Here is a 14,140-nt window from a genome sequence, read left to right as displayed (position 1 = left end):
TATGACCACATTATTTATAATTAGGTGGGGAGAGAGCGATAATACATTAATAATAGTTTATTCCTGTGGCCCAGCTCTGCTAGTACCACTCATCTGCACCTATGAATAGAACTGTTTGATGTCACGAGGCAGATGCCACAAATCACTCAACACCTTCATGCTTTCTCTGTGGACAAGTGTTAATGGGAAACAGGAACTGAGGATCAACGCGAAAAGGAAGATTCTCAGGTGCCAATGTCAGGACGGAGGAATGCATTGAATCACCTGAAAGGGGCTAAGCTAACAGGATCTTATGTTCTTAGTCAATTTCCCTATTCTTATTCACTCACTCCCAGGATTGCCACATCAAGTTAAGTGTCCTTCAGTACTCACCGTCACAATAAAATATAAGTGCCTCAGCACACACCTCTACTTAGGGGAACTCCTCCTGGCGAGAGACCCTGAAATTGCCCTCCTTTTGCCCTAGAGTTCTCCTTGTTTATTATTCCCCTAAGTCCTTTTCAGCCTCCTGTAACTAAAACCCTGTGCAAAAGCAAACATTTGAAACATCTAACAGGATCCAACCACAGCAGCATCACACAAACGCTCTTCATGTCTGCTGACTTTGCAGCTATCAACGGGATCTGAGCTACATGCCCTATCAGGCTATACTCTATTTCAGTCTCCTCTGGCTCTAACCAGCTTCTTTTTCCGAGCCCCCAGCATGCTCCTTGCTCTACTCTCGCTTATAAATCTCACTCTCAAAGTTTGGCCTACTTGGCTGACCCCTAGCCTGTTAGTTCCCTCTGCCTCTCTTGCTGCTGGTACTGCTATGATACCAACTCTCTGGAATACGATCCTGACTCCCACACTGGCAAGTGTTTTGTGCCTCCTTTTATTCTTGCGGACGAGCTCTACTTGCCTCAATACGCTTTCTGATTGGTGGGTCTGTTTCCCTATTAGCTCTGGTCTTGGGGGTGTTTTGAGATGCATTGTTCTACCTCCTAAACATTTGTGTTTCCTCTTTTCGCACGTGTAATCAGGTGTTGTGAGTTTTCCAGTGGTTCATGTTTTCTAATGATAATAGCAGTAATAATAGTAATGCATTTCTTATATAGCACTACACACCCATAGGTCTCCCAGGGCTGAATTAGCAGAAGACATTATTATCCCACAGAGCATTACTCAACGTATTGACCTTGGAAGGATGACAGTCTGAGTTGACCCTGCCGTGTTTCGAACCTGCCACAGGAGGCTGCAAACAGATATCAGGGGTGAGCACTTAGCTCACTGTGCTATCTGACCGGCTAATGAGCCAGTTCTCATATCCCAAGGGCACATATAAACTGAGCATCGTGTGGCTGAGTTGTCTCGCAATCCGATTTCCTGTGCCTTCAGCAATGGAACTAGCTCGCAAAAAAATGGTACCAAATGCGCATCCTATTTATTTCCCCATCTGCGTGGACATCTGCTTTTCGTTGGCTATCCGCGCCCCAAAAAACACCTGGCAATCAACCTCGTCCAGCGAGAAGGCTTGTGTAATAAGCCAAGGCAACGTGATTTCACAATATTCTTTACAAGCCTTTCATGATTCCGAGAGTCTCAGGGCTGCTGCCTTCTGGTACTATTGAGCTTTGAATGTTTCATCATGGAGCACCTTCTGTCAACGCTCATGCAGTACGTCTTTTATATGCTGGGCCATTCTATCAGGGTCTCTGGTCTGACTGCAAGTGGAGTGGTGTGCTGGCCAAGTGCAGCCTCTGTGGCATCACCCGTATACCGCCTGCGAGGGCCGCATCAGACAGGCACTGTCTTCTCTGGGCCCTCAGATTTCCACAGTTTCTCCCTGGGACCTCGCTAGAGGCGACCTTATGACAGTGGGTAGAAGTAGGGTGTCCATAGTTTCGTATTCCTTGTTTAGGATGTTTGTACTCCCCATTTCTTTTGTTGGGAGATTTTTGTCTCTTTTTAGGGTGTAAATGTGGTCGATATGCCACTTGTCTGTAGAGTTGGCTGTATGAAACATGTTTTAATTGTGGAAACACGTCTTCAGCTTTACATACGTAAATTATCTGTACGTAAGTTATTTTACATGTGCCTGAAGCATTGGTGGTGAGTCTGTGCATGAATATGCTGGGATCCAGCCACAATAATTTGAGTTGTCAGGAAACATACAAAGAATATTGTAGTGCTTCAAGAATGGTTGTGGGTCAGCCAACCAAGCGGTACTGGTGGTGTAGACATTCTGCAGAGGTAAGGGCATGGCCCGTGTCATGCATCGGGGAACCACTTCCTCTTTATCTAGATCCTCAATCAAACTGTGTGGTAATCAGAATCAGGAGATGGACACAGTGGCTTTCCTCTGAGTTGGTCTATTTGTGGTTCAGGAAAATCTATTATCGCCTTAAACTCTAAACCTACACCCTATTCTAATAGAAAGAAATATAATGACGAGTGCTCATCTTGATGTCCAAATACACAAGAACACAGTCCTCTGTCCAGAAACCTACTCTGATCTATTGCAAACAGAAATACTTCAGGGAAACTCCACTAATAAGGAAAGTCTATGGCTTCTGCCCCCCCACCCTTTTATCATGGGTTGACTTATGGTTATAGATCCAAATAACCAGTTATTGATTATTTGGATTCCCCTTTTCAGATCCACAAAGTCTCTGTTCAGCTCTTTGCATTTCTTTAGTTTTATAGTATTTCCCATGTAGGGTACATCCTTCTCTCTGGGTTTATTCTTACCCTGTTTGGACAAGACAGTCTCTTAACGTAGGAAATTCATTATAACAACTGGGGTCTCTGGTTATATTCCCCACTCTGGGTTTTCTGGGTGTCTGTTCCGCACCCTGGGTGTCCTGGTGTTCTATACCCCACTCTGGTGTTTTCTGGTTCATTCTCTCCCACTTTGGACTTCCTTGCTGCTTTCTACCACACTCTGGGGTCTCTTAATTTTCTCTTCCCCACCCTGGGGCTCCTCGACTCTAACCTCCTCTGAGTTTTCCTTGGTTCTCTTGCCCCCACTTTGTGACATCTCGGTTGTTGCCCTCATACCCCCGCTCCAGGGCTTCTTGATTCTCTCATCTGCACTCTGGGGCACCTTGATGACTCCCCCCTTTTCGTCAGGCTTGCAAGTGCCTATTTTTCCGCTCGCCACTGGTTCCCTGGGTCACCACATATCTTTTTGTCCTTAATGGGACACCTGGGATGGTGTTGGGCATTAATTGTTGTTGGTCTCTGCTGTGCCCCTCATTCGTGCAGGTTTGTCCTGCTGCTCCACTCCAATTGAGCAGTTGGAGTGAGGCTCCTCCACAGGCTCTGCCTATTCGGGTTTCATCCCCTTTGAAGCCGCAGCGTCTTGCTGTTACTCCCAGGCTTTCGTTCAGCATTGCAGCACTCCCTTACAGTGCCGCTGGAGCAGGGACACTGCATCTGACATCCTCCTGGGACCAGCCACAACGCCTCTCTGTCTGCCGGTTCAGTTGAGCTGCGCAGATTGGACCACGCATGTGTTCTGATTGGGTCAGACTCTGCCGTGTGTCCCTGGATTGTGTAAACTTCTTTGTCACCTGACTTCTTGCTTGGCTCTAGAGGGGGGAAACCAGAAGCCTTATTAGTCACTATGGAAGGATTCTAGTGTTATTACACTTAGCAATTCCCCAACATCCCATGAAGGTATCATGATCGGATAGAGGAGCTTCCCTTTCCCTGAAGGAAGGGGCCACCTCAAGGGGATCCCACTTGCTCTGTCCTATAGAAGGTGTTAAGCTTTTGCAGACTCACCTCACTAGTCCCACTGGGGGTGGCTCCCCCTTGGGAAAAGGTGAAAAAACTCCTCGGATTCATCAAAACTGATAGACACTACATTATTCAAACCTTTGAAGTGAATGTGGTGATGTGAGCCAGTCATTTGTTATCCTTTCGGTTCTTTTGGCACCTCCATGTGTAGTAAACAACATGATGGTGTGGGTTGCAAATAGAATATCTCTTAAAGAAACTGGGGGAAGTGATCCTTTACAATATTAGACCAGTTATGTATTCCATACCTTTGAATAAAGAGACAGAATCCTAAGGGTACATTTCTCAAAATGTATGGAACCTAGAAGTGATGACCATCCTTTGTTGCTCTTCCGTCTTCCAAATTAAGTCACTGCTTCACAAGAGGTTTTATATTTTGGTTTTATATTTTGCATATCAAACATCCCCTATCCGGCAAAACTGTTAGAGACCTATATCTATGAACAAACACTGAACACGTAGAAAGCCACCAACTATTGGATGAGTGCAAGTCGGCTTCAGAGCCATGAAGGGGACAGAAACAGCACTTCTCTCTATTTGGGTTGACCTAAAGACCCACGCAGATTCCAACATAAACTCTGCACTGATACTACTCGACCTCTGCGCAGCGTCCGACAGTCAGCCACAACATCCTCACCAAGAGACTGGAAGAAATAGGGATCACTGATACAGCGCTGTTCTGGATTAAATCCTTCTTGTCTGAAAGAACAGAAACCTTATGGATAAAACCATTCAAATCCACACTGTGGAACTCCACATGTGGAGTAGCACAAGGATCCTCCCTACCCCCACTTCTCTTCAACATCTACATGACTCCACTAATCAACCTCATCAAAAGACACTGCTTCACTTACTACAACAATGCAGATAACACCCAATCATCTACAAAATCAAAGATGTACACGAGGAGAACTCAACGCTAATAGGCTGTCTCAATGAACTCTATGAATGGATGAACACTAATGGCCTCAAAGTCAACCCGGGCAAGACAGAAATCATGATTATATCCAAAAACCAAGGAAGCAACCAGTACATCCCATGGCCCACAGAACTAGGATCAGCACCCACATCATCCAACATTGTCAAAAACCTTGGAATCTTAATGTACAACAAGCTAACTCTAGAACCGCAATTAAATGTAATAATCAAGAAAAGCTTCTTCCACCTACACTCAATCAAAAAGATTCTACCATTCCTCTCCTTCACACACAAAACTCTAGCAATCATCTCCCTCATCATGTCCATGATAGACTGCGCCAATAACCTATACCTTGGAATGCCAATTTACTTACTGAAGACACTGCAACGTATACAGAATGCAGCTACCAGACTTCTCAAACTCTCACGAAGGCCCCACATCACTCCAGCGCTAAAGATGCTGCATTGGCTGCCAGTCAATAAAAGAATTACCTTCAAAACAATGTGTATAACACACAGAGCAATCCACGGCTAGGGAGCACATGTCATACAAAAGAAAATCACCATTAACCAGCCGACCAGACCACTCAGATCCAGTGACGACATCCACCTAGAACCTAAATGACACATGAGGAATAAACTAGGTGTTCAGCTTTCTCCTGCCTAGCCACTAAACTTTGGAACTCCCTACCCAGAGAAATACGAACCATGAAGGACCATCTAAAATTCAGAAAACTCTTAAAAACCTGGCTCTTCAACTCAGAACGGGACGAAAACTAATGAGCAACACACACGCCCCATCGAATGAACACACAACTGGAAAAGACAGGGGACTAGGACAGACCACAGTGAAGTGCAGGGAAGTAGAGAGACCTCCAAATGGGAGGGAGACCCATGTGCAACCTTTCCAATATAGGGACCATACCAGAAACAAAGGAGAGAGATGGTATCAACCTAATCGAACCACAGATAGAGGGCATTAGAATTACAGGGGAGAGAATGGCGAACAAACAGTTGGACCACGGGGCACAGGGAGCTGAAGGGCACAGGGAGGGGGGGCCACCTCCTCACAGGACCCATGGAGGCGATGGTTGCTGCACACTGGGATGTGCTAGGGCTTGAAGTGATGTGAACAATCATAAATCTGAAATAGGGGGGCTGGAGAAGGTACCGCCACTAAACAGCCCTGTTAACGACCCACACCCCTGCACAGAAAACTTAAGTGGGAATTGAAGCGCCGCACAATGCACAACATTGGAAGGGATATGTGCCGCAGGCAGCCAAAACTGAGGGGGTACGATAAGATACCGCCACTAACCAACCTCATTCCTCTGCATACACCTCTGAAACGCTGAACTAAACACAACCATACCTCTACAGCACAACAAACTGCACGCCCTTCACTACACCGCAACAACGAAACAAGCCACTCATGGACTCGCACAACAGCACATGACGGCCACCGACCAAAAATTCACACCTACTCTCAGTGAACGATGTAAACCGAAAGGAAGCTGCCAATAGCACATCACAGCTCTCTTGCTCTTTTGTCCCGCTCAGTCCTACTAACTTACCCCCACACCTCACACTCTTGCTTTAAGGATCCGCCAGAGCACGAAGGGACCATGCACGTGGTGATAGTACATGGTATAAAAAATTCTTTAACATAGCATAACATAACATATTATATTCTGAATTGAGTCTGTTGGTGGTAGGTGGGATTTCACTTTCCAAGAATATTAAAAAAGTCAACTCACTACACAGCTTGGCATCAGCTGAGGTGAGAACATCACCCATGCAATGAATATAGGGAGGACAAATGCTGTAAAACATGTTTCAATAATTATAGGAGTTGCTTGCAGTCACTATTGTGGAATCTTAGAATATATTTAAGTTTCATGTGGGATGCCCATACACGATTGTTTCAAAGCCCGGCAGAAAGTAAGATGTGGCTTGAGAGCTGGGGAGGGGTGAGGAGCTGGGTAAGTGTAGGGTGATGAGAGGAATAGTGGTGGACATTGAATGCACGGGGGACGAGCACAGTCCTCTGGGTTCATGGGAAGCGTCAAGCATTTTCTTTGTGACTACGGTGGGACTGTAATGAGTTCCATAGGCTAGGCAGTGGTCTTCAAACTTTTTTGGCCAGGGCCCCCCTGAGCAAAATTTGGGCAGGTCGGGACCCCCCAGAAATGCCAAATGGACAGTATATATTGCGCGCCGTCACCTGCTCCCATCAAAGTCGCTGGGCTCCCTCATCCCACTCCTACCCAGTCGCTGGTCTCTCCCCACCCCATCACACACCCAAGCTCTCCCCACTCTGCTCCCATCACTATCCCATGGTTCCCGCCCATTGTGCTCCCACCATAGTCCCTCGGTTCCCCCATCCCGTTCCCAACACAGTCTGAGGGCCAGTGGCGGCTGGTGAATCTTTTTTAAGTGGAGGGGCATTAAGGGGAGGTTCGGGGGGGTTTCCCCCTGTGAATTTTTTTTTAAATAATAGGTTAAAATGTTGCATTGTAGAGCATACTTTTAACAAAAAATGGGTAAATAGCCAAACAGTTTGCAATTGTTGCTGGGAGTCCAGGGGGCAGGCATTGATATTTTATTTCTATCGCGCTCGTACACAAGTGTTTCAGAGCGTGACAAGGCAAGGGAGGGGAACAGAGGAGAATAAAACAGCGATCTTACTAGGCCCAGTGACATTGAGAACGCGCAAGTGTGAGGGGAAAAGTGCATGGAAGGGGGGAGAAGTGGAAAGTGCGAAGCAGAGGAGAAACAGATAAATAACAATAAATAAATAATAAAGGCAACAAACAGTGGTAGTGCAGCCAGCAATTTGCAAGTGCTACGTTTAAGGCAGCAGACAGGGTAGGTCTGATAAGTGCAGGAAGAAAGATGGTTCTCCTCAAGTTTTAGAGTGGCAGGGCGCTGTTCCAGAGGGAGGCCCCAGCCGAAGACGGAGATCTACCCCCAGCTCGTTTCTTTGATAAACGACTGACCCTGAGGGAGTTGGAGGTAGAGGAGTGAAGAGCTCGAGAGGGGAGGTATTTGCGGAGGAATAGCTGAAGGTATTTTGGACCGAGGCCCCAGAAAGCCTTGTGGACAAGGCAGAGGGTTTTGAATGATAGATGTCCGGTAAAAAGATACCATCCCTGTCCCCTGGGCCCCACTGGTCCTAACACAATGAACATGATTATGTGTATATGCAAGGCGCTGCACATTCATACAGCAATCACTCTATCATTCACATGAGCATCCATCACCATACACTCACTCATAACGCATCCATACACATGTTTAAATAAAAACAATGAACATAAACGTACCTTCTGCATTGGCCTGTGTGTGGGTGCTGCTCCAGCTGCTCTGTCCGTATGTGCGAGGAGGCGCAGGAGCTCCCCCTCGGACATACAGACATGCAGTGCCCCAGCCAGCATTTCCAATGAGCTATGCAATGCTGGCGAAGCAAAACGCCCCAGCACTTGCATGGCTCAGTGAGCATGTGCGGCTGGGGAACTAAACTGAACTGTCAAAGGGAAACAGTGTTTCCCTTTGACAGTTCAGCCAGCCCAGGAGCACTCCATTAGCTGGATAAAGCAGCTGAGGGAGTGCTCACTGATTCACTGGGCTGGCTCCTTAGCTCCTCCATAATGGGTGAGGGGCCACTATGCAGTTAGTAATGTTGACCATTGTTGCTGAATATATCACAATTTACTTACATTTTAACACAAAGCACCCCTTTGGGTACTATTGAAACAGTGGGCTTCATAACTACTCTGGCGGTAGCTGTGCCGGTAAAACCGGCACGGCTGCCACTGGAGTTGCATCCGGTCTGGCACCCGCGAATGGGCAATTACTAGGTCATGCCGAGTTAGGCAGACATGATAATTGCCCTTTCGAAGGTGCCGGTAGATCCCCATTCCCATTTGAGCCCCATATGGCTCAAATGGGAAGGGGGAGCTCGGATGCACCGGCACCGTTAATAACGGTGCCGGTGCATCCGACGAGCTGAGGTCAGACCTGGCGGGGGCTGTCAAGCACCCACGAGCACAACTCTTACTATGGCGGAACGGTAGCAACGGTGCCGGTAGCTTACCAGCACCGTTGTTACTGGTCCGCCATAGTAGTAATGAGGCCCAGTCTGTGACTAAAGGAATGAATATCCATTTACAACTGTGGGCCACTTTTTCATTGTTGCCTGAGACAGTTTCATGCTTCAGCCCGCCCATGTGGGCCACCCCTGCCCATTTCTTCCAATCTAAAAAAAAAAAAAAACATCTTTTTTCATGCTGAGCTCTCAGGGCCCCCCTGGGATGCACCCGCGGACCCCTAGGGGGTCGCGACCCACAGTTTGAATACCACTGGGCTAGGGGCATAGACAGCCAACCGTCAGGCTATCAGGTGTTTCTTGGCTAATCGATATTTAGATAGGATGGCTTCAATGGTCTTTGGAATCTTGCGGGATGGTGGACCTTGATGAATTTCCTGAGGCTTGCAAGACGTTGGTTTGCGTTTCAGGGCCTTATCAATATCACAATATATTGTGATAATATTTGCATAAGATGGCAGCCTGGAGTCTCAGAGGTCTTTTTTGATACCTTCAATTTCAAAGTGTTCCCTTCAATCCCTTCATGAGTGTTGAATTGAATCGCACAGGAGCTCCAAACCAATGAGTAGAGGCATGGGAGATAGGAGGCAACCTTTGGGGGTGTGTGTGTGTGCATGCATGTGTGTCCTGTTCACATGTAAAGGTGGAAGAGGTGGTACAATTGATGAAGATAGGGACTTTAAGGCTGTTGAACTTGAACCGCAAGCACTATACAAGGCTGCGAAGAGATGTTTTGGGGAAACTTGGCAGAAAACCTCCTCGCCATTGAGCGTACGCAGAGCTGTGAGTGTTGGAAAGCAACTGGTATCTAAAGTAACGTGAATGATGAATCCAGTTACACGTGAGGCCACCATGGTGTAAAATAATGTGAACTATTAAATACAGTTTGCTGTTTAAAAAAATGCTACACATCGAAATGCGTTCTTGCAAGGAGGATGCATTGTGCAGGCTGACACCGGCTTTTCATCTGTTGCCATTTAGAAGCGCAGCAGCCTCCTCCTTAGCCAGGTCTTGCTCTAATGTTTCCCGCAGCGGGAGATCAACCTTTGGCTCCCAGATGTGTTTGGACTACCATTCCCATGATCTCCTGACATTGACTATGCTGTACAGGCCGGATGGGAATGGTAGTCCAAACACATCTGGGAGCCAAAGGTTGCAGACCCCTAAGCGATAGATAGTGGGTCTGAAAGTGGCTGTAAATGTGTGGCCTGATTCTGATTCGATGATGATGAGAATGGCCTGGTGGGAGGATGTTATGTTAGTAATACATGCACGATCAGGTAATGCCGCCTGCCTCTGAGAATTGTTTGCTGTGAATGACAAGGTGAGATAGATAGACTCTTCCATGAGTCTCTGGCCCCAACTGAGAGAGGGTCTCACATGGGCCCAGGATTTTATGAATTACACTGGCATACTGCCAGGATTATCTAATGACCTGTGGGTGTTAAGGCCAACTCAAAGAGGGCGGCCTTTCTCTCCCATTTTCCAGTTATGACTTTGTCCAGATATTAGAAGCCATGCAGTAAAAGCACTGGGCTTCCCGTGACTGAGTCCCTCCTTTTGGCTTTGATCTGAAACCTTCTTTAATGCGGACCCTGTCGTTAGTCCCTTATCGCTGCTATTGGTATCCTTTCAACCCGTGGGGCCGTCATTGCCCAGCTCCTCCCATCCCTCGGGATATTGAGCACGTGACTTTGCAGTGTTCTAGAATTTTCAAATCCTTTTTGAGTAGCTGTGACCACCTCATGCGTGGTCAGTTCCAGCAAACGCTAGGAAGAGCAGCGCTGCTGCCCTATTCCACGCTTACGTCCAGTCCAGGAGAGAACATGACTATGAAATGTTGCCCCCAAAGACCTTGCTTACATAGCGGGGTTCCACTGGCAGTTTCCAGTCTTCTGCTCCCATCGGCACAGCCCCTTAAGTGATGAGTAACAGATGCATGGGCCTGTTGGCTCCACACTGATCCCCAACTTTTAATATAACCTTGTTCGTCAAAAATCAGTTTTACTCAAAAGATGTTCAACATTTACTGACCTGTTTTCCTGGTTTGATGCTCATCAGTCTGTCGTGTGTAATGTGAGCTGTGCAAACATTCACTCATGTTCTCTATGGCCCATTGCAATTTGTGTTACTCAATTTCACTCTCCATGTCACTGCAATGCCTCGATTTTGTCTCGCCAAATGAGGACACGCTACCCAATAAATGCGTCTGCTTCTTTTTACTTTCTTCCAGCCTCTGTGGAGAGCTCTACATAGGCAAGAGTCAACTTCGCGACGCGCGCCTGGGTTCTGCGCGGAGTGTGACAGTGCCACCGCCTCTATGAAGCCCGACTGCCACCCACCTGAGGAACATCTTTCTGGAGATGCTGCACCAGTGGAACCAAGAAGCTGAGCCATGAGAACACTTGAGTGGAAGTGATGATGGGAAAGGTCCCCGTGCATCTGCATCGCTATGCAGTTTGCCTTAGGGGGGGGGGCCTGCGAGGCAGTGGGTGTTGTCATGCCTCCCTCCTTGCCCATCCATGGAATCCTCACAATAATAACTGCAGCAATGTGTTACCCATTCAGTGAACTTGGGATACATGCATGGGCCCTGATAGGAGGGCTGGGGTGGGGGGGTTGTGCCCTCCAAACATCAGGACTATCCAGGTGAAACATGGACAACTGACTGGGCGCTGAAGGTGGTGGATTGTATGACTGCAGGTGGCAGATCATGCCAGTAGCTTTTCAGGCGCTGGTTTCACATTCACTATATCACAATAGTATGTCCACGGTAAGAACGTGCAGATGTGTGTATGTGTGCCCTGTCACTTCTACAACTATTATGCACTTTAACTATAAACTACCCACGCATGAGACGAAAGAGGCATTTTGTTCACTTAGCGTTCACTTCTTTTTTAATTGCCACAGTTGCTACTATGATGATGTGACAGTACACTTGCTTATTACTAGTCATTTCTGGTATATTGCATGGGGAACTATTTAGATACTTGCGTGAACATGTGATCCACAAAGATTTGCTCAAGGCATTTCCAGGTATGGTCCAGTTCAGTGATCGAAGTGAGCAGGAACGGTCGGGAGCGGTTTTCCACTACTTTTATTTTGATCTGTTTAGCATCTTCTGCATTTTACGACCGTATTCACCATCCGATACAACGGATGTGTCCATTCATGTCCCTGTGCAATTGTAAAGTTGTGATATGAGCCTTAGTTACTAGTCACTTAGAATATTGCAACGCCCTGCTGCAAGACCTTGTCACATGTTCCACTATGCTTCCGCCTACACACTCCCCTGCCGAGACCACAGTTCCACTCCTTTGTTGGTTAGACTTCTACCACTGGTCCAGTGTGCGTTTTTCGGAATCTGGGGTACAGTTAGCAGGTGCAAATTCAAGATTCTCACGGGAATCTCCACGTTTACTCCAGTGCAGATTTTGTGAATCAGGCCATACATGTATTATTTGCCAGGTTAGAAGGAATTAATCAACTGAGACACATGCCGACGTCATTTGCCAGGTTAGAAGGAATTAATCAACTGAGACACATGCCGACTCATCCTCTGGACTGTTTACCAAATGTAAGATCTATAAACCAGGACCAGCGAACACAGTTGGATGTCACGAAAGCGCCCCAGATTCGGCAGTGCACTCAGCAAAGAAAGGGTAACACAAGGGGCCTCATTACGACCCAGGCGGTAAGTTACCGCCTGGGCCGTGACTTTACCACCATGGCGTAAACTATGTTTACGCCATGGTGGTAGGCGGACTTACCGCCCCATTCCGAGGTCGGCGGGGCGGTAAGTCCCCAATCCCCATTTACCCTTCCCCATTCCCATTTTTGCCCCATAGGGCATAATGGGAGTGGGGAAGGCGTTAATTACGCCACCGTAAATTACGGTGGCGTAATTAACTCCATGGTCCCTTAGCGCCATGGAGCTTTTAACACCTGCTAAAAGCAGGTGTTAAAAGCTCCATGGCGCTAAGGGACCTCGTACTCAGGCGGTAAGGGTTGGCGCTGTTTACGCTGCCGTAAAACCCTTACCGCCTGGGTCGTAATGAGGCCCAAGGTGTTGTTTTGTGCCGTGCATGCCCTGCGGATCACTAGCACACTTTCACTCAGGAAAGGAAAGATGTTCATGACTGTAATAACATGTATACAATCCTTGCCCCAAATGCTGAATCTACCACAGAGACAATAAACACAAGCATGCAAACACTTGTGCAACACGTTGCTTTTTTGTGATCACACATGAGTATTCCACAAGACATGGTGGCAGTGACAGTAAATAAACATCCTGGCATCTGGTAAAAGGTGCAACATATGAACGTTGCCAATGATTTTAGCCCATGAATAGCTTTGTCAAGGCACGTAACATTTGAAAAACTTCACTTAAAAGGACAGCAGAGAACAAAGGTGACACAACAGTGCAGCAACAATACCACCAAATGGGGCTCCTTTAAACTAGAGAGTAACCTGTGGAGGTAGAACCTGGTATGCTTCCCTGTAGAGAGTAACCTATGGGTGAAGAACCTGGTATGTTTCCCTAGTAGAGAGTAACCTATAGAGGTAGGACCTGGTATACTTCGTTGTAGAGAGTAACCTATGGGTGAAGGACCTGGTATGCTTCCCTGTAGAGAGTAACCTATGGGTGAAGAACCTGGTATGTTTCCCTAGTAGAGAGTAACCTATAGAGGTAGGACCTGGTATGCTTCTCTAGTAGAGAGTAACCTATGGGTGAAGGACCTGGTATGCTTCCCTGGTAGAGAGTAACCTATGGGTGAAGAACCTGGTATGTTTCCCTAGTAGAGAGTAACCTATAGAGGTAGGACCTGGTATACTTCGTTGTAGAGAGTAACCTATGGGTGAAGGACCTGGTATGCTTCCCTGTAGAGAGTAACCTATGGGTGAAGAACCTGGTATGTTTCCCTAGTAGAGAGTAACCTATAGAGGTAGGACCTGGTATGCTTCTCTAGTAGAGAGTAACCTATGGGTGAAGGACCTGGTATGCTTCCCTGGTAGAGAGTAACCTATTGAGGCAGAACCTGGTATGTTTCCCTAGTAGAGAGTAACCTATAGAGGTAGGACCTGGTATGCTTCTCTAGTAGAGAGTAACCTATGGATGAAGAACCTGGTATGTTTCCCTAGTAGAGAGTAACCTATAGAGGTAGGACCTGGTATCCTTCCTTGTAGAGAGTAACCTATAGAGGTAGGACCTGGTATGCTTCTCTAGTAGAGAGTAACCTATGGAGACAGGACCTGGTATGCTTCCCTAGTAGAGAGTAACCTATGGAGTTAGGATCTGGTATGATTCCTAGAGAGTTACCTATGAAG

General features: G+C 47.1%; 1 protein-coding gene across 1 annotated transcript in view; it reads left to right on the top strand.

Annotated features, from left to right (window-relative positions):
• Positions 1-13,852, top strand: part of SAMD12 (sterile alpha motif domain containing 12) — a 2,183,709-nt gene extending 2,169,857 nt beyond the window's left edge. Inside the window, exon 6 of the mRNA XM_069621541.1 lies at positions 11,043-13,852. Within this exon, the coding sequence (XP_069477642.1) occupies positions 11,043-11,065 (23 nt within the window). The 3' untranslated portion in view covers positions 11,066-13,852. The remainder of the gene's footprint in view (positions 1-11,042) is intronic.
• Positions 13,853-14,140: the final 288 nt, after the last annotated feature.

The sequence above is a fragment of the Ambystoma mexicanum genome, chromosome 5q (genome assembly GCF_040938575.1).
Source record: "Ambystoma mexicanum isolate Mex_15411 chromosome 5q, UKY_AmexF1_1, whole genome shotgun sequence".
NCBI classification, from domain to species: domain Eukaryota; kingdom Metazoa; phylum Chordata; class Amphibia; order Caudata; family Ambystomatidae; genus Ambystoma; species Ambystoma mexicanum.
This window is presented reverse-complemented; position numbering and strand designations above follow the sequence as displayed.